The sequence below is a fragment of the Musca autumnalis genome, unplaced genomic scaffold (genome assembly GCF_047663935.1).
Source record: "Musca autumnalis isolate F117 unplaced genomic scaffold, ASM4766393v1 scaffold_4, whole genome shotgun sequence".
NCBI classification, from domain to species: domain Eukaryota; kingdom Metazoa; phylum Arthropoda; class Insecta; order Diptera; family Muscidae; genus Musca; species Musca autumnalis.
Window position 1 is genome coordinate 102,422,249 of NW_027411977.1, and position 21,754 is coordinate 102,444,002.

Consider the following 21,754-nt stretch of genomic DNA (forward strand, 5'->3'; position numbering starts at 1 on the left):
ATGCTATTTAGGATTTATTATCGTCCCTATCTTTATCCTAAAGCGATCTAATAATAATAGTTAAACAAGTAAGAACGGCGTTAATTTCGGCCGGCCGAACTTGTTATACCCTCCACCACAAGTTGTATTGAAGTAAAATGGAATAATTAGTTTCCTTTTGTGTATGAAGAAGACTTAATACTAAATTTCAGCAATTTCGGTAAAACAATGTGAGGCACCATTCTATGGGGGCTATTTCAAAACGTCGATCTATACCGACAAATTTCTGACGGAAAGTTTTTAGGCTCAAAGAAGAATAAATACCAAATTTCCTATATTTCGGTAAGATAAAGTGGCTAAAACTTAAAAAATACCGAAAATCAAGAAGTACGCTTCTATGGGGATATAGGAAGACGTGGACCTATACTGATAATCCTCTTTTGGAATATTTTATAACTCTTGGAAGACGAAATAACGAATTTCAGCCATTTCGGTTGGATATTGACGTCACAATCTTCAGTATTACGAAAATCCGGAGGTACCGTTCTATGGGGGCTATTTCGAAACGTGGACCTATAACGACGAATTTTAGTCAGAAATGGGGCAATATGAAAGCGTGGACCTGTACAGAAATATTTGTGGCGAACAGTTTTATATCACATTGAAGACCAAATACCAAATTTCAGCCATTTTGGTGGAATATTGAAGGCACAACCTTCAAAATACGAAAAATCGGGAGGTACCTTTCGATGGGGGCTATATGAAGGCGTGGACCTATACCGACAAATTTAAGGGGGAAGTTTGAGTACCCCCAACAAAGTCTAAATATCAAATCAGCCATTTCGGTGGAATATTAAGGCCACAACGTTCAAAATACCGAAAATCGGGAGGTACCGTTCTATAGGGCTATATGAAGGTGTCAAGCGATACCGACAAAATTCTGGGGGAAAGTTTTATACCCCTAAAGAAGACTACGTACCAAATTTCAGCCATTTTGTTAGGATAATGAAGCTAAAACCTTCAAAATACCGAAAATCGGGAGGTACAGTTGTATGGGGGCTGTAGGAAGGTGTGGACCGATACCGATTTTTAATTTTTAAAGAGCTTCTACTGTTATACATGCCTTTAACACTGGCGGTAATTGAAATTCTGGTTCTGTAGAATCTTCAATTTCTTCGGTAGAATTGCCTTCATCTAAAACTTGCAATATTTTGTCGTCGTCATTATACATGGCATCGATGGTAACTAATTCATCAAAAATTACAATGTTATGAAAGTAATTAGCAATGAAAGAATACGCTAAATTTTCATGCCTTCATCTAACAATAACACTGCACGTTACGTCGAATTCTCCCGCTTATTAAGACTTACATATTTTGTTCATGGGCCGTTGTACTTCACCATTTGAGGAAATTTGTAAATATGTCGTTTTTCTTTATAGGGGAGATACCGTGCCACCTTTGAAATTCATGCCTACATGTGCCACGGCACATTCCACAAGATTTCATTAAAATCGGTTCGTAAGTTTTCCAGATATAACATAATTAAAAACTGGCCGTGGTCGGGACATCGGGCACCAAGAAAAAACATTTAATCGGGAGCGCAACCACCGTTGTCTCGAAAATTAATATGCAAGGCGATGCAATCATAAGTTTAGCAAATATAGCGATTATAAAACAATAGACAACCGAAATTCATCAACGAATATATAGCATTTTTGATCATGGAACATTCCTGAACATTTTCTGAAAATTCCATGAAATTAGGTTCAGTAGTTTTAAAATAATATGTTGAAAGGAGTAGGCGTGTACATCTGTTTTCAACATATTAAAAAAGTGAGTGGTATTTTTGCTCCAAATGTGTACCTAAGGTCGGAGACACAAACCCATTGTTTTCAATCCAATTAATGCTGAAACCGGTGTAATCATAAGATTTGCATATACAAATATAGCGTTTAAATGAAAGGCTGGCCGACAAACATTGAACAATTACTGCAAATTTCATCGAAATCGACTAAGAAATTTTATAACATATTTAAAAATTTAGTGGTGGTCGGGTCTTTGGACCCAAAAAAAGTACCTGGATTCTAGATTAATTCGTAAATTTTCAAAACGAAACATTCGTTATTATTGCAAATGTAACGCTTTTTTAAATATTAAAAAAATATGCAGCCTATTTTCACCGCGGGCCATCCCTGTACATTCCTTGACAATCAGTTCAGTAGTTTTTGTAGAAAAGATTAAAATTGATAAAAGTGGGCGTGGTAAATTTTTTTTGCATAAAAACCTAAGTTGGTTATGACGTACATTTTAAAAAAGAATTATCATAATAGGTCCAGCGGTTCTAAAATTATGCCACTGCCAACGAACGACATTTGAATTTTATTTATAAAGATTTATTTATGTATTTATTTTTTATTTTGTATAGCCCCCGATTTTCGGTATTTTGAGGATTCTGCCTAAAATCTTTACTGGCTTTAGGTGTTTTGAGTATTTTAGGTACATTTTTTGGCCGATAGAATCATTATCTTATATAATTTAGGCATTTGGGGTATCCGTGGTTATGGGTACTTTACACGATATGTTTTTTACATATGGGTTGTCACCTTTTTATATACAAAATGTATATGCAAAGTGTAATATAACATATCGTGTAAAATTCCCATGTGCTACAGTATCGGCGGGCATTTAAGTTTGAACGATTTAGAAGTTTATCTAAATAGCGTAATTCGATTTACTATTAGATGGACCGATTTGGTGCACTAAAACAGGAATTTAATAAAATAATGAAAAATTGTCCCTGATTGTACGGAATTATAACATGTGTATCTATGACTCTGTCACCGTGGTGCAATATTATGCATGCCCGTCTTGTATGTTGAATATCAGGGTTTGATTCACACGCGAGAATACATTAAATTTTCAACGGTGGAAAGTAGCCATCAGTGCAATCTTGGCGTATATTTCCTGAGTCTTTAAGACACTTCGTCCGGACTCGGCAATAACTCGCAGGGTTTCTTTGCTTAAAAATTTCAGCCATTAACAGTTTCCAATAACAAACCTTTTCTATATGATCAGAATCATTCCTAAGACCAGATATCGCAATTTGACAAAAGATATTGTAATATTTTTATTAGATAATTTTATATTATTTCGTGGAAAATCCATGTCCACAACCCTTTCTTACTTGTTATGATTTCCTTTTACAACAACCATAAATTGCGCTTATTATGTCACCAATAAACAGCAACTATTTACTTTGTTGTGATATACAAAAAATTATTTTAGTAGCACCCCCTCTAAAATATGACAGTTGTTGCAGCTATGGTTGTGTATGTTGTAGTGTAACGTGGTATTAGCACTACGGCACTTTAACGACTAATAAAGTCTCTGCTTAAAACCACATTCACAGTGACAGTGCCAACGTAGTTAGTGGTGGTTCACTGAATGTGTGAAGTCGCTAGCAAAACAGTGTCATTTTGATTGTGACTCGACTTCATTGAATGACTCGACTTGACTACTTTAGAGACTCATTACCGCAAATACTGGAATATGAATGAAAGAACGTGGCATGGGGCACATAACACTGTTTACAGTGGGTCGTCAAGGAAATAGTATTTGTTATAATAAATTTCATATGATTCGATGTGGCACAAAACAAGTAAAAAAGTATCAGTCGGCTTTGCCGACAGAGATATACCCTCAGCATGTGCAAATTGAAACACTTTTTTCACAAAAAACGTATGTATTTAGGGGGTTTCAAAATTTTGGTCGTATGAACCCACAAAAATGTTGATTAGGATTAAAGTTCAAAAATTTTGCGGAAAAGATAGTTAAAGTAATGGACCGACATAGACAATGGGGGTGCAATAGGGGGTTTTTACACCCTTCGGGCTATTTTTTCAGGAAGTATGGACTTGCCCCTGAGGAAACTTGTACCTTCGTATAGGGGACAGTGAATACAAGATGTTACAACAAAAACCATGGCGATTCTAGAGAAGGTCCTAAACTGAACTTTTCCGAAATTTTGTGTGGGAGGTACTCGAAGTAGTGGACCGATTGAGTCCATATTGGAACCTCATCTAAGTTTGGTAGAAATTTCATAATGTGCAAAGTATGGAACAAAACGGTTACTTCCTTCAAGAGTTATCGTACTCACAAATTTTCCGAACATTTTCGAACTTTTGTAGGGGAGGTACCGGAAGGAGTGGACCGATATAATCCATCTTTGAACTTGAACTATGTTTGGGCAAAATATTACGAAAGCCAAATTATGGACCGAATCGGCAGCTCCGTTCGAGAGTTATCTTGCGCTCCAACCCCTACACACGGTTTTATAGGGTTTTTTGTAACTTTCAGGCTATTTTCTCAGGAAGTATGGACTTGCCCCTAATGAAACTTACAGCGTCGTATAGAGGACAGCGAATACAACTTGCGTAAACAAAAAACAAAGCGATTCGAGACCAGGTCCTAAACTGAACTTTTCCGAAATTTTGTGAGGGAGGTACCCGAAGTAGTGGACCGATTGAGTCCATATTGGAACCTCATCTAAGTTTGGTAGAAATTACACGATGTGCAAAGTATGGACCAAATCGGTTATTCCCTACAAGAGTTATCGTGCGCACAAGTTTTGCGACAATTTTTGAACATTTGTGGGGGAGGTACCTGAAGGAGTGGACCTATATGGCCCATCTTCGAACTTAAATCGAATCTGGACAAAATATTTCGATACCCAAAATTTGAACCGAATCGATTGATCCGTTCGAGAGTTATCGTGCGCACCAGCCAGCCAGACAGACAGACAGACGGACAGACAGACAGACGGACGGACATTGCTAGATCTACTCAAAATTGTCTGAAACGGATATCGTACAAACATACTTGGGGTCTAAAACCATTATTTCGATGAGGCACATTTTTGGTCGTATCAAAGTGTAAATACCCTCTTTAGCCTAAAGGCTGAGGGTATAAAAAGGCTGGTCAAGAAAAAGCTAAAACATTGGTTAAGCTGGACAGTTAAAAGAAGCAGCATATCGTGTGTGCAGGGAATGTGTGTCAATTTGGATCTTTTTCCTGCTGCTGATCATATCGCAACATTGAACATTGCGGCAATAGAATTTGCAACACATATTTTCATATTCCTCAGATGGAGGAATTGCACTAAGTCATAACATAGCTTATCTATCACATACATATATCATTAAGGATAATGTCGATTGTTTTGGTGATGACATTTCTTTTCCAATTGTCATTTCTTTACAAATGATCTTTTCCTATTAATCGTTCTATTTTCCATGTGAAGCCACTGTTTGCTGCAAAATACATTATTACACACATGGTTCACATACGACCTGCACTGAAATGTGCGCGTACTTATGTGTGGCATGAAAACTTCTTACATTGTTATTTGTAAAACTCAAAATATTACTGGCTCACATACTAGATTTTCACGGAACATTTTCGTACCGATGCCCCCTAGTCATGGCTACGTTGAATATAATGATGATGATTATGAGAATTGAAATGAGTCGACTGGAGTGTGATAATGATGGTGCTGCCGCAGTGTGTGGTGTATACTCGTTGTGGTAGATATATCGTCATTTATCGTCCCCAGGTCATACTAACGTTTATAAATTAACCTGATGATAATGCGAAGGGAAAAACTACTATTACCAATTAGAACTTGGAGTACAATATAAAGTACAAATGGAACTCATTCTTGTTTATAAAAAAAGTAATAACCTATATAAAAAATAAATAAATAAATTCGGTTAGAAAATTTGGCGACAAATATTAAAATACTTGAAATCGGGTGGTACCGTTATTTGGGAGCTATTCCAAAACGCTGACCTATGTCGACAATTGTTGGTGGAAAAGTTTGAGGTTATACTAAAACTTTGTCCAAAATTTCTGAGATTTATCTTAGTTTTTGTGGATGCTAGAGTGATATCGTGGATATCGTTCTTATAGGTGAACGCGCGGCACTTTTTAGCTACTACCTTTGAGTATTCTACGGTTGACCCAAAACTATGTAAACTATGTGGGCCCATTTTTTTCGCACCTTCGCCACAAAACTGTAAACAATATCACTTAAGTGCAGTTTAAGAGCTTCGTGTTAGTTCTGAATTTGTTACCACTGCTGGTGCTGATTAATTTATTAAGAGGGCCTTCAACGTTCAAAATTAGGGAATTATGGAATTCCGGCATATGTATATGAAGTATATATTCTTAATTAGGGTAATATTCTGAGTCGATCTATGTAGTCATAACCGTCTGTTGTAATCACTCCAGCGCCCGCAATAACTGAGCTAGAACGCTATATTGTTGCAACAGGTTGTATTTTGTTTCATAGGTAAGCCAAGTTCGAATATGGGCTTTGAAATTCCCAGAGGCCAATCAATTTGTCCACAAACAATTGTCACCATAGGTCCATGTTTTGATGTATCCTCAATTTAACGGTACCTCCCGATTTTACGTATTTTGAAGGTATCGTTTTATCGAACTACCTGATATTTGATATTCTAGGGTTTTGGTATAGCCCCCATATAATGATACCTCCGTTGAAGATATTAACTTAATTTTTGCCATTAGGCTAACGGGTTCATACCTAAAACCGTTCATTTTAAAGAATTTCATATAGTATATGTTAACAGTTCGCGAATTCTGAAAGGGTGAAACTCGGATTCATCGATTGTAAAACACTTTTGATTTTTACCATAGGTAAAATTCCGAGTCCATCTTTTCGTGTCTGTCCGTCCGGCCGTCTGCGATAACCACTCTAAGCATCCAGAAAGAATAGTAATGACGGTGAAATTTTGGAAAGATGTGTCTTTTATCTGCAGTTTTCGTGTAGCCCCCATATAACGGTACCGCCTGATTTTAGGTATTTTGAGGGTTTTATCTACATTTTCAGACTGTCCTTCTTGCATATACAGTATAGTCTCGATAATCCGGACAACGCGGTAATCCGGGCACTAATTTTTTTTACTTTGTAGACTCGGTAATCCGGACATCACATATTTTTTTACCTCGATAATCCGGACATCAATATTTTTTCATATCTTGAGCATTAGAGTCGTATTTATTTCATTGACGTTTTCGTTCTTAGCAATAGAAATTGGTGTATAAATAAGAAAATGTAAGTTTTTTTTGAAGTTCTCAGTCCAAATCTGGACTTACTAGATATCCACTGTCAACTCAGTTATACAGTCAATATGGAGTGGAGTGCATTTGAATTCTGAAGTTCCATCGAAGCCATAAGAGGCTCATGTCCCATGGACAAGGGAAATCAATATCTGTATGTACACGGGCTACAAAGTTTATATCCCCAGCAAAAATAGGAGGAAGGGGTTCCATGCGATGACGTGATTTCACGGAGTCTTTTGCATTGGTTCAAACGAAGTCGTGAAAGATCCGATCTTTTCATTAGCATTTGAACCAATGCAAAGGAAACCGTGAAAGATGGGATCTTTTCATCAGCATTTGAACCCATGTAAAGGAAGTCGTGAAGGATCCGATCTTTTCATCAGCACTTTAACCCATTCCATCGATCCAATAGAGATGAATTTTGTGTTTTTATTTATGCGTATTTTTCTAAATATATAAGATTAATTATTTACAATTCGGAGACACGAAATCACAAAAACGTTGTTGAAACGCTCGTCGTAATGATAATGTTATTGCAAAGGGTTGGTGAAAATGACATACCAAAGCATTGGTGAAAGTGACATGTCAAAGCATTGGTGTAAATGACATTCTTTTGATCCAAAAATGAATAGCATCTTTTGGGGTCCACGCTCATATAAAATTCATCGATGATGATGCTAAAAAGATGACATGCCAGGTAACTTGCACCCATGATTGAATGGCATCTTTGGCATCGAACATTTTGCTGGGTCCTTAAACAACTATGCATAAATATACACCAGGAGAAGTTTTAGATGACAAAAGTAACCAGCAAAAGAAACCTAAATTACGCTGGAGGAATATAAATAAATTAAATTTGGTAGTCAGGGAACCTGCTTCTGATCTTAAAATGGTCGCAACAATTCGATAATCCGAACACCGCCGAAACATGTGGTGTCCGGATTATCGAGATTATACTGTATTTCCTTATTTACCTTCACCATCAAAAATTTAGCTATAAATTCATTTCTATCTTTTGTTGTTGCTGTTGTAATTGTTCTTATTAGAAAGGTTTTACCACAATTCCTTGTAGTCACATCTTTAACTACAGTTTTTTTTTTCACATTATGTAAAAACGCAAAACGGAGACACTTATACACGTATGTACATTAGGGAAAAACAATTTTTAAGGCAAAATACCACATCAGTAACGCTTACAGAAAGATTTCGCACCGAAACGTTTCGGAGGCATTTGTTATATATTTTTAAAAATAAAAAAGTTTGTAACCCCAATATACACACATATCCAGAAGAGTAGCACTTTCCACAGCTATCGTCAACCCCTTTACTTTAATACTTTCATAATATCCTTTCGAAATGATAGAATAAGGGTAACAGATTCATACAACGTTAACGAATGTGAATAACCTGTATACAAAAAAACATTGTGTTTCCTCCTCATTTCCAAGTCTAGTAAAACCGTAACAGAAACAATCCCTTCAACAAAAAAAGGAAGAGATTTCCCTACGCTAAAACTGTGTGTATTACCACAAATGACTCTCAGCCTGTTGACTGTTCCCTTATTTCTGTTTGCCCCCAACATTTATGTATATTGAAGTTTCTTCTGCTTTTGAGTAATCCGCCTTGCATCTTCTCTCAAAGTCCAATCTTAAAGCCACTGGCAAAGTAATTGTATAACACCATTCTCTGGAGTATGAGTTTAACGAGGTATATTGTTGCCATTTTTTCTTGTTTGTTTTTCTTTGGTTAAGAATGGCAATAGCCAACAACAACAAAATCATAGTTCCATTGTCATAAAGTATACTTTATATGTCATTCGTAGAAGATGGTACTTCAAAAAAACGACTACTACTACAATTACCGTTACTACTACTAATACGTCCGCAATGGGTGAATGTTGCTATTTCAGCTAGTCTTTCCACCAATATGTCTAAAGCAAAAGGGCTAAATTGTTTCCTTTGAACTTTTGTCAGCAGGCAGACTTTTTCTTAATGTGACAACAGTGTCATAGTTGTGTCATGCCATTTGCTGGGAAATGAGACAGAGAGGAAAGAATTAAAGCATCGTGGATACAAGGTTCTTAGCAGAGGGGCGTTCAAAAGGATTAATATATTCCATAACAAAATAATATGAGCTCGATTGTCGGCGTCCCCTAGAACAATTATATTGTTATACTCACGATCCCGATATTAAAATGTCAACACGTTCCGAGAAGAGGCTTTTAACTAAATAGGAGGGAAAACTGCAGGAATCAGACGACATTGTCCATCTTGAAACCTTTGCTCTCGATAGTTAACGTGCCCAGCAAAAATTTTACTTTGTCTAAATCTTTCGGGCCACTATATCAGGAAGACTTTGCCTACCCAATACAAACATTATTCAAAAGATTATATCCTTGAATTTGAACTTTTGTGGGAGAGATACTAGAAGGAGTTGTCCGATGTAATCAATCTTCGAACTTGTACACAGAAAAAAAAAGTCTTGCCAAAGTTCAAATTTCCGCCGTTCATAAAGCAAAAAAAAGTACTGTTTTTTCTGAGATATTGAAAAAAAAAACAATTTTGGCGAGTTGTTGTTTTTGTTATTATTGACTAACAACCCCACGCACCACCAACCAAACCAGAGACAAATTTTGCTTCTTTTTATTGATTAATGCTTTCATTTTTTATTATTGTAATTTACCGTTTCTTTTAATGGATTTTCACTGTAGTTGTTATCGTCTTGTGAACTTAGCAGAACAATACGAACCATATGAACATACATGTTGAGTCTATCAGCAAAAGGTTGAGTCTATCAGCAATAGGTTGAGATATTAGACGTTGCCTTTATATTAAAGAAATTAAAAATTTGTAGTTGCGAACTATACAGCCTAAAACTTTGTTTTTTCGACACCAAACGCACTGTAGTTGTTTGGTTTGTAAGTTAACTAACAACAAAATTGTTGGGACCTACAGTTGTAGTTTGGGTATGTTGTTGTGGTGTGTAGGTACTACCTAGGTAGGTGTGGTGTGGTTTGTTGATATGGTATCAATGAGATGGTGAGGCGATGGTGGGGGTTGTGTTGTGGTTTGTTCATACATTGTCAATACGAAGGCGAGACGACGAAAGCATTCAAAAGAAAACGAGAACAAAGTTGAGAGCTTTTACCAAACAAGAGAACAAATAGTGAAATATAGGGAAAAAAATGAAAGTGATTTTGCATTTCATGAAAATCTTACATATTTTTGAAAAAATAGTGGCTTTCGGATGGAAATAAGAAACTGCACATGTATCTTATGTGAGGTACCTGTACAGTATAAAAAACTGCATCACGAACGAAAATATGTAAAAATTCTTGAAATATTTTTTTATATTTTTTTCTGTGTATATGGGGGCTATTATACCACAACATGGGTCAATGTCCACAATTTTTGGTGTACAAGTTTTCAACCACTTGGAACCATAAATTTCGCTCGAAAATATAGATAAAAAAACTTGAAAAACAAAACATGGACCATGGACCTATGTCCCGAATTTGAAATGAAGACCATTGGGAATCATAAATGACAAATTACAACCAATTTATGGCGGAAATATGGACAATGACTTCCAAATACCAAAAATCGAAAGGTATCGGTATATACACACAAAGAAAAAAATATGATTGATCCAACAATATTGAAGAGAAAACAAGTAAGAAAAGTCTATAGTCGGACGGAGCCGACCATGGGATACCCTATACCACTATCCCTGGACAATCGCTCTTCACGGAACTTCTTTTCAATGATTTCAAAATTTAATTATCAAATATCAGAGATGTAAAGTATAATACTTATGACCATAACCAAAAAGTTATCTAGCATGACAAAGACATTTTTGTAGCAGGAAAGGAAAATTTAGTTCACACAAACTAAATTGTAATGAAACCCACTTATGTAGTACTACTACTTCCGTTGTTTAACCGCTACGTTATTGAAATTTTTACCAATTTCACACAAAAGTTTCAGTCCATTTAACCCGCTAAGTATTATCTGATCTTCACGATGGTTTGTACGCTTCTTCTTCATCATAAACTCAAACTTTGTTTAAAATTTTGCGGGTTATTATTTTGACCTACAGAGCCGCTACAAAATTGGTTAAAATTTTGTTTTTGGTCCATTTCATCCCCTGAAGATATTGTTACGTAACCGCCTAATGCGGCGCTATGGTGGGGTTCCGGCCTGCTCATACGAGACATATTTATCCAGGGGGTTCTCAACCCTGCCACCATCAGCCCTAGGGGTCGAACAATTTATTTCAGGATCATCATCGATCATCACCAAAAACTAATCATTTCTATTCTGGCCCGAACCCAACGTCCTTAAAAATTCGTTACAATCGGTCCATAATTGCGGCCTTAAGCTTGTTAACGATTTTTAATGGACGGACACACATCACTAAATCGCTTTATCTCGTCGAGATATGAATTTTGGCATACCAAATACGAATATTTCGTGGTGTTACATAAACTTTTGGAGAGACAATATGTAGCATGGGATAAAAATGTGGTTCTCTACACAGAACCCATTATATATTAGGCAGTAGGCCCGTTATCTAGCAAACACTTTATTGCAATTTACATCAGAGGAAAGGTCAGTAGTCTTTTTTTTCCATCTGTAGGCTACTTTGCGAAATATATATGTCCTCAATGAATTAAAATATCGACCAAAAATAAAGTTGTTATATTTTTCATACAAAAGTAATGGTCCATTTCACCCGATAAAGAATATTAGACCATCATTCAAAATTGTAGGCATCTTTTTCGACCTATACTCTTACCCGGTGCAAAATTTCGTGACTATTGATGTATAATTGCGACTTCTAGCGAGTTTATTATTACACTACAAACAAATAACGGAATATATTAGGCTGTAACTCTGTTATCTGATCATGCACACCAACATAATTGGCATCAACTGAAAGGTCAAGCGTTTCACTTTCAAGTATATCTCACTTGTCCGGACTGTCACTTCCAGGAATTAAGATATAAGCTGTATATTACACATTTTCACAATTTTCACACAAAAGTTTTGGTCCATTTAACCCTCTAAATATTATTCCGATCGCCATCTCAAATTACAATATACTCTTACCTTATTTAAAATTACGCGTTGATCGGACTATTATTGAGACCTACAGAGCCGCTAGAAAATTGGATAAATATTATGTTTTTGGTCCATTTCAACCGCTAAATATTTCACGATCATCACCAATAAGAATAGGGATCTATTCTGATCTGAACCCGACCTCCATACAAAATTTCGTGACGATCGGTCCATAATTGCGGCCTGGAGCGTGTTTACAATTTATAATGGACAGACGGACGGACCGACACACATCTCAAAATCGCTTTATCTCGTCGAGATATGAAGATTGGTATACAACATTGGGGGTCTCCGACGAATATTTCGCGGCGTTACATGAATTTTTACCAAAACAAACTTATAATACCCTTTTCCACATTGTGTTAAAAATGTATTGTAAAGATATTGTTAGATTCCACATGTAGTATTGTGTGTTTGAGAGGAAAATTCTTCGAAAGATCTACGGGCCGATTTGCGTTGACGGTGAATATCGACGTCGTATGAACCACGAGCTATATAAGCTATACAAAGACATGAATATAGTTAAACGTATCGAGATGCAACGATTGCGTTGGCTAGGCCATATCATGAGAATGAGCGATGATGAACCCGCTAAAAAGGCGTATGAATACATGCCACATGGCGGTGCACGCAGAATCGGCAGGCCTAAGCTTCGATGGAGCAAACAAGTGGATGAAGAAATGGAAAGGCGCGGTATTCCAAAAAGTCAAGCGAAAAACAGAGAGGAATGGAGATCTTTTCTTAGTTCGGTCTATAGAACAAATGTTCTGTAATGGGCCAACTAAGTAAGTATTGGTGTGGATGATTAAGATATGGAGGTGGTTTTGGAATTTCGTATTTTTGTGTACGAAAAGTACTAAATGGTACTAAATTTGGTACAATTCTGATTTTGGATAGGTTGGAATCCTCAAATTTGGAATTAAGATTACTGGTATTTGATTGAACAGATAGAGATGGAATTCTGAAATTTGAAAATAAGACTACTGTTGGAGTATAAAATTGAACAGTTTCCATACTTCATACTTATTGCGTACAAAAATATGAAATTGTACTAAATTGGTACAATTTTGTTTTGAGTGAACGGATAGAGCTAGGATCCTGAAATTCGTAATTAAGATTACTGTTGGAGTGTAGGATTGATATAGATATGTGAATTTCAAATAGAGAGGAACAAATAGAGAGGAATGGAGATCTTTTCTTAGTTCGGTCTATGGAACAAATGTTCTGTAATGGGCCAACTAAGTAAGTAAGTATTGTGAGTCCAACAATCGTTTTTTAATTACAACAATTGTTTTTGCCATATCCAACAATACTTGTCATATCCAACAATAGTTTTTGTCTGCTGGACAATATTATTCTCTTTTCTTCGACAATTTTATTCTCTTCTCACGGTATTCGATGCCGTAGTGTAAAAACAAAACCAATTTTGGTGAGTTTTCTTTGTATGAGTTCCTCTTATCTTTGTTTATTATTTTATCTTTGTTCTTTTTTGTGTATGTACACCATGATCTTGATTTTATTTGTTTCTTCTTTATCATTCTTCTTTGTGTTTTAATAGTTGAGTTACACCACTATCTGAGAAGTTGTTTTTGGTCTTAATCTGTGTTTTCTTTTCATATTTGTTATGACTTTAAGATATTTCTTATGTTGGGGTAGGTCCTTGGATGATGAGCGCAATGGAGTAGTTATTTTTATACCCTCCACCATATGGAGGGTATAATTAAATTTGTCATTCCGTTTGTAACACATCGAAATATTCGTCGGAGACCCTATAAAGTATATATATTATTGATCAGCATAAAATTCTATGTCGATTTAACCATGTCCGTCTGTCCGTCAGTCCGTCCGTCTGTCTGTTGAAATCAAGATACAGCTCGCAATTTTAAAGATAGAGAGTCAATATTTGGCACAGAAGTTTTTATTACTTGCAGGATGATTGGTATTGAAAATGGGATATATCGGTCCACGTTTTGATATAGCCCCCATATAACGGTACCTCCCGATTTTCGGTATTTTTAAGGTTTTAGCTTCATTATCCTACCAAAATGGCTGAAATTTGGTACGTAGTCTTCACGCCTTCATATAGCCTCCATAGAACGGTACCTCCCGATTTTCGGTATTTTGAAGGTTTTATCTTCATTATCACACCGAAATGGCTGAAATTTGGTATTTAGTCTACGTTGGTGGTATACAACTTTCCTTGGATGATGAGCGCAATGGAGTAGTTATTTTTATACCCTCCACCATATGGAGGGTATAATTAAATTTGTCATTCCGTTTGTAACACATCGAAATATTCGTCGGAGACCCTATAAAGTATATATATTATTGATCAGCAAAAAATTCTATTTCGATTTAACCATGTCCGTCTGTCCGTCCGTCAGTCCGTCCGTCCGTCTGTCTGTTGAAATCAAGATACAGCTCGCAGTTTTAAAGATAGAGAGTCAATATTTGGCACAGAAGGTTTTATTACTTGCAGGATGATTGGTATTGAAAATGGGATATATCGGTCCACGTTTTGATATAGCCCCCATATAACGGTACCTCCCGATTTTCGGTATTTTTAAGGTTTTAGCTTCATTATCCTACCAAAATGGCTGAAATTTGGTACGTAGTCTTCTTTAGGGGTATAAAACTTTCCCCCAAAATTTTGTCGGTATCGGTCCACGCCTTCATATAGCCCCCATATAACGGTACCTCCCGATTTTCGGTATTTTTAAGGTTTTAGCTTCATTATCACACCGAAATTTCTGAAATTTGGTATTTAGTCTACGTTGGTGGTATACAACTTTCCCCCGGAAATTTGTCCCTATCGGTCCAATGGCTGAAATTTGGTACGTAGGGGTATAAAACTTTCCCCCAAAATTTTGTCGGTATCGGTCCACGCCTTCATATAGCCCCCATAGAACGGTACCTCCCGATTTTCGGTATTTTGAAGGTTTTAGCTTCATTATCACACCGAAATGGCTGAAATTTGGTATTTAGTCTACGTTGGTGGTATACAACTTTCCCCCGGAAATTTGTCCGTATCGGTCCATTCCTTGATATAGCCCCCATAGAACGGAACCTCCCGATTTTCGGTATTTTGACCGTTGTGGCCTCAATATTCCACCGAAATGGCTGAAATTTGGTATTTAGACTTCGCAGGGGGTACCCAAACTTCCCCTTTAAATTTGTCGGTATAGGTCCACGATTTCATATAGCCCCCATCGAAAGGTACCTCCCGATTTTCCGCATTTTGGAGGTTGTGGCTTTAATATTCCACCAAAATGGTTGAAATTTGGTATTTAGTCTTCGATGTGATATAAAACTGTTCGCCAGAAATTTCTCTGAACAGGTCCACGCTTTCATATTGCCCAATTTCCGACTAAAATTCGTCGGTATAGGTCCACGTTTCGAAATGGCCCCCTTAGAACTGTACCTCCCGATTTTCGTAATACTGAAGATTGTGTCGTCAAAATCCCACCGAAATGGCTGAAATTCGTTATTCTTCCAAGAATTATAAAATATTCCAGGATAGTATTATAAGTATAGGTCCACGTCTTTTTATATCCCCATAGCAGCGTACTTCTTGATTTTCGGTATTTTTTAAGTTTTAGCCACATTCTCTAACCGCAATATAGGAAATTTGGTATTTAGTCTTCTTTGAGTCTAAAAACTTTCCGTCAGAAATTTGTCGGTATAGATCGACGTTTTTGAACGAAATTGCTGAAATTTAGTATTAAGTCTTTTTCATACACGAAAGGAAACTAATTATTCCATTTTACTTCAATACAACTTGTGGTGGAGGGTATAACAAGTTCGGCACGGCCGAACTTAACGCCTTTTTTACTTAGACCTTAGACCTGGCAAAACCTGGCCACGTGTAGTGTTTGTCAAAGCTCATAATATTATACGTGACAACGTTATGTGGAAAGTGTATATGAGACATATATACGATCAAATCAAAAATTTCAGTAACAGGTTTTCTGGGCTGACAATGGTTTTTGTAAAAATTCTAGAGTATTATAGTTCCTACCATAGATATTGTCAATCATTTTTACAATACTGAGGAATTTCGCAAGTTGTTTTTGTTTTGTATGTTTGGAGAATGCAATTGTAGTGCTTGAACAAAACAAATGAATTGTTGGAACAAAAATAGATTTTGTTGTTCCAACAAAAGCGAACAATATTTTTCTCTGCATGTAGGGACTATAACGAAACATGGACCTATTTCTACAGAAGTTTATTGACTACTTTGAACACTAAATTCCAGCAAATGCAAGCTGATTATGCTGAAATAGGGTCCATTTAGATGTGTTCTGACCACTAACCGAACCTGAAATGCCAAATTATAGCTACTTCTGTCTGAAAATGTAGCTAAAAACGTCCAAATTATTGAAACCAGAATGAACCGTTATATGGGTTATTTCAAGCCCCAAATTCTAGAAATCGGGTGGTGTCCTAAAATTTAGCTAAGGAAGTCAAAATACCAGTAATCGGGAGGCGCCGTTATATGGGGGCTATACCAAAACGTGGACCTTTGCAAATAATTTGTATTGGAGGAGGTTCTTTATCCCTAGGAACCCTAAGTGCCAAATTCCAACTCTTTCGGTCCGAAAAAGTATCTGAACCTGTCTAAATACCTCAAATCGAACGGTACTGTTATATGAAGGTTATACCAAAACATGGATCCATGTCCATAATTTTTAGTGAAAAAGTTTATTGCACATTGGGAGCCCTAAATGCCAAATTATACCTAATGCGGTCTGAAAATATAAGTAAAATCCTCAAAATACCTAAAATCCGGAGGTACCGTTACATGGGGGGCTACACCAAAAAAAAAGTCGATATAGTCCATCGGAAAATACACTCAGGTGCAAAAATATAGCAATCTAGCTCAATGAATGATCTAGCTAGAATTATTACAATAGGGGTACAAAGAGACATGACTAGATCGACCTCATAATTTTACCCCGATCAAGAATAGATATACTTGATAAGGTCCCAAATGAATATTTCAATGCGTTACAAACGGAAAAACAAACTTCATATACTCTGCATGCCATGGTGGAGGGTATCGATAATGCCCACCATGAATTTTATTTGTGCTTTCGGGCCACTATGTCAGGAAGCACGAACAGTATATCGGGTATCGGTATCGGTAGGTATTGTTAAGGCTTGAATAGCAACGATGTGTGTTGAAATTTTAGTTTTTACAAATATTTTAAAATTTTTTCTAGAAATTAATCTCAAAGAAAATTGCAAAAAATGTTATTCTATGCCCTGAGTTTTTCCTCTGTTAGGGCAACGACGTTAAGGCTATTCTAATATGGGGCTAGCTTGGCTAATACAGGACTTTCCATATATTATAAAATTGTTTGTACGTACTCTAGACATAACCGTTAATGATTTTTCATAGTTATTTGTTGGATAATAACTTCAAAAACTAGAAATTTCTAGTCAAATTTCCTACAAAGGGAAACTATATACAATCATGCAACAATTACGTCAGGAACATCATTCCTTTGGTCGGAATCAATAACAAAAATACTGAAAACGATAGTGGACCAATTATTTCAGCATTCTGATTACTAAAATGACATAAAAAGCCTACAAATTAGTAATTATTCAATAATTATGTGCATTATTTTAAATGCTCAATTTTGAAATGTTCTTTTTGTTTTCCATTAAAATTTTACCATATATTTTTGTATTCCATCTTAAAGACAACTTTTCAGCCTACAAAACTGTTTTTTGAATCGTTATAAATATCAACTCGATTCGACGTTATCAACGATTGTAAAAATATTACTAAAAACTTCAAGCAAAATTTTCTTTACAGCAAATACATACATACATGTAAATGTGAAATACGTATGTATATATTTACGAATGTACTTGTGTCAAAACCACAAATTCATTTTGTCCATTGCATAGAAATTTTCTATTATAACTAAATTCAATGAACCCATTATTTTTGCGGCAAATCTCTTCTCCTCGCCCCGCCTTCCTAATCTTACAATCATTGTAGGCTATTGTCAGAAAGTTGTGACTTAGTTAAGGTCGTTTCGGTGTACCGTTTTGTCAACTAATTGGCAATAATATATAATTGTGTCTCTACTTTTGTTGGCAACGAACAAACTTGCTGCTATTGTAATTTGGGGATTAACTAAACAATTATATAATAATACCAACTTCAAACAAGAAACATGTCGTTAAATGAACGTTTTGACATGTTTACCGTTATACAGGTTCGTCGTGTGTATTGTTCTTTGTTTTAGTTTGCGTGTGTGCGAAAATCAAAATTAATTCTACCAACAGGATTTCCTTAAGGAGTACACAAATATGATTTGTGTGCGTGTGTGTGTAATGATATAATTTTGTATTCCTTTTTCGTTTCTTTCGAACAGCCTAAAGGTGAAAAAGGTGATCGTGGTATGGATGGACGTGATGGCAAACCAGGTCTACCGGGCTTACCTGCCGCATCGGGCGAAGGTGTACAATATGTTCCTATGCCTGGACCACCAGGTCCACCTGGTCCTCCTGGACCACCCGGCCTACCAGGACTTTCAATATCCGGACCAAAGGGTGAACCAGGATTGGATTCAAGAAGCGGCTATTATGGCGATGCCTCTTATTATGGACGACCTGGTAAGTGCTGCAAAGTTTTGAGTTTTTTGTTTTTCATGTTCAATATTTAAGTTTAATTATATGTATATTAAATACATCTATATATATTTATGTATAGTTTTGCCGGGTGATTTTGTTAAAAGTGGTTGACAGATAAATATGAACATTTTTTCTTCATAGTTATAATGTTTATAAAAATACAAGGAGCAAAAATACATAAATAAGAAGACAAAATCCTACATGGAGAATGTGAAAATAGCGTTATTGTGAATTTTCGATACTATACATTCTAGGAGTGATAAAAAGCTCTGCTCCCTCCATGACACGAATAAGTGCATAAAAACAATTTACGACCCATTATACATGTATGTCATTTAAATTATTCCTTTTGTAAGAAAGAGGTGAAATCAGTATGTCATATATATATAAAATTGGTTAATAATGAGGGACTGACATTTTTATGTGGATAACTGTATACACCTATACACGTTAGGTGAGAAAGGACTTGGTTTTTTTTTGGAATACAGGTAAGAACGGCACGTAGTGGTTCGGAATCTTTTTTTTTCTGATCAAAATTCTGTAACTTTTGAATGGACAGAAATATTTTCATAATTATTTTTCTTTTTGTTCGACACAATCAGCTTTCCGTTTATTAAAAAAGTCAAATTCGGTATAGTTGTTTCAGAGGAATCAAGGTCAAAGTTAAACAAGTGTTTTATTTTACTATTTTCCATCAAAATAAGACTGTTATTGTGTTCCTTCATATATATTAAACTACAAAAAAATTAAAAAAAATCTCTAAAAAATTTATAATTTTTTTCCAATTTTTTTTCCCAAAAATTTAAAATTATTTCAAAAATTTCAGAAATCCTCCGGGATTTTCATAAAACTCATATATGGTCTGTTCCAGTACTGCAAGAATCTACTAATTATACCCTACACCACTATGTGGAAAGGGTGTTATAAGTTTGTTTTGGTAAAAATTCATGTAACACCGCGAAATATTCGTCGAAGACCCCCAATGTGGTATACCAATCTTCATATCTCGACTAGATAAAGCGATTTTGAGATGTGTGTCAAACTCCAGGCCGCAATTTTGGACCGATCGTCACGAAATTTTGCATGGGGGTCGGGTTAAGACCGGTATATATCCCTATTTCTGTTGGAGATGATCGTGAAATATTTAGCGGGTGAAATGGACCAAAAACATAATTTTTATCCAATTTTGTAACGGCTCTGTAGGTCGCAATAATAGTCCGATCATCACGAAATTTTAAATATGGTAAGAGTATATGACACAGAAGTAGCTTGCAATTTGAGATGCCGATCAGATAATATTTAGAGGGTTAAATGGACCAGAACTTTTATGTGAAAATTGTGAAAAATTTTAATATACAGCTTATATCTTTGTTCCTGAAAGACACATTCTTCTCTCGTGAGTTATATTTGGAAGACGATCCCTTGACCTTTGCACTGATGTCGATTACGTTGATGTACGTGATCAGATAACAGATCTACATCTTAATATATCCAGTTTTTGTTTGTATTGTAGTAATTAATACTCTAGAGGTCGCAATTATAGCTCAATAGTCAAGAAATTTTGCACGAGGTAAGAGTTTAGGTAGAACAAAATGCCTATAATTTTGCATGATGATCTGATATTATTTAGCGGGTGGCATTGACCATTACTTTTGTATGAAAAATATACAAATTTTAGGTTTGGTCCATATTTTAATTCCTGTAGGGCATATACCGGCAAAATAGCCTACATATGGAATAATAACTACTAACCTTTCCCTGATGCAAATTGCAATAATGTGCCAATAATATGCCTAATATATAATGGGTTTTGTGTAAAGAACCACAATTTCCTCCCATGCTACTAATTGTCTCTATCATGACAGAGAAATTTTCAGTTCAGTTGTCAAATTGGATTTTTATACAAATATTGCAACATCGGGTCGCCTGGCCACCTACTTTATACCTCAGGATTTAGGGTAAAGGGGATACAAACAAAATACGACCAAAGATGTGTCTCATCGAAATATCGGTTTTAGACCCCAAGTATGTTTGGACGAAATTCGTTTCAGAAAATTTGGGTTCTATTTAGCCCTGTACGGACAGGGCTCTCTTAATGTCTAGCTGGCTGGTGCGCACGATAACTCTCGAACGGATCTACCGATTAAAACCAAATTTTATACTTCGTAATATTTTGCACAAACTTTGTTTAAGTTCGAATGTAGGCTATGTCGGTCCACACCTCACCCAAGAAAGTTCAAAATTGTTTTCGAAAAATTGTGTGAACGAAAACTGGCGGAGTGAGCAATCGATTTGCTCCAAAATTTCCATATATTATTACTCCTTACAGATATAGATCGGATAAGACTATATCGGTCCACACCTTAGGGTACCTCCCACACCAAATTCGGAAAAGAAAAATTTAAGAGTCCTCTCGAATCGTTTTGATTTTTTTTCAGCAGCTTGTATTTGCGGTGCAAATCCGCAAGATAACTCTCAAGGGGATTTTCTGATTGGTCGAAACTTTACACATCGTATTATTTCATCCAGTCATGTATCAGGTTGGAATATGGACTATATATCGGTCCGTCATTCGAGTACCTCCCACACAAAATTTGGGAAAAGATAAGAAGGTTCTTTTCTCGTTCTTATTCTAGTCCCTTTTCCGGGGTAAGTCATACTTCCTGAGGTAATAGTCCAGAAGTTCCAAAAACCGGCTCCGACTAAAATTACAAATCTGAAAAAATAATTCTCAATCTTTTCCAAAACTCAGAAGTTAGCTTACTGCAGATACCACGTATTTTGAAGCAAACTCGTGCTACAAAATAAGGGTATATCACCGTTGTCGTAGCTGAATTATACTATCTTCTTTGGTGT

The 21,754-nt window shown here is 36.0% G+C and overlaps 1 protein-coding gene across 1 annotated transcript in view; it reads left to right on the top strand.

Annotated features, from left to right (window-relative positions):
• Positions 1 to 21,754, top strand: part of LOC141403033 (uncharacterized) — a 288,000-nt gene that overhangs the window by 222,113 nt on the left and 44,133 nt on the right. Inside the window, exon 12 of the mRNA XM_073985166.1 lies at positions 18,640 to 18,880. Within this exon, the coding sequence (XP_073841267.1) occupies positions 18,640 to 18,880 (241 nt within the window). The remainder of the gene's footprint in view (positions 1 to 18,639; positions 18,881 to 21,754) is intronic.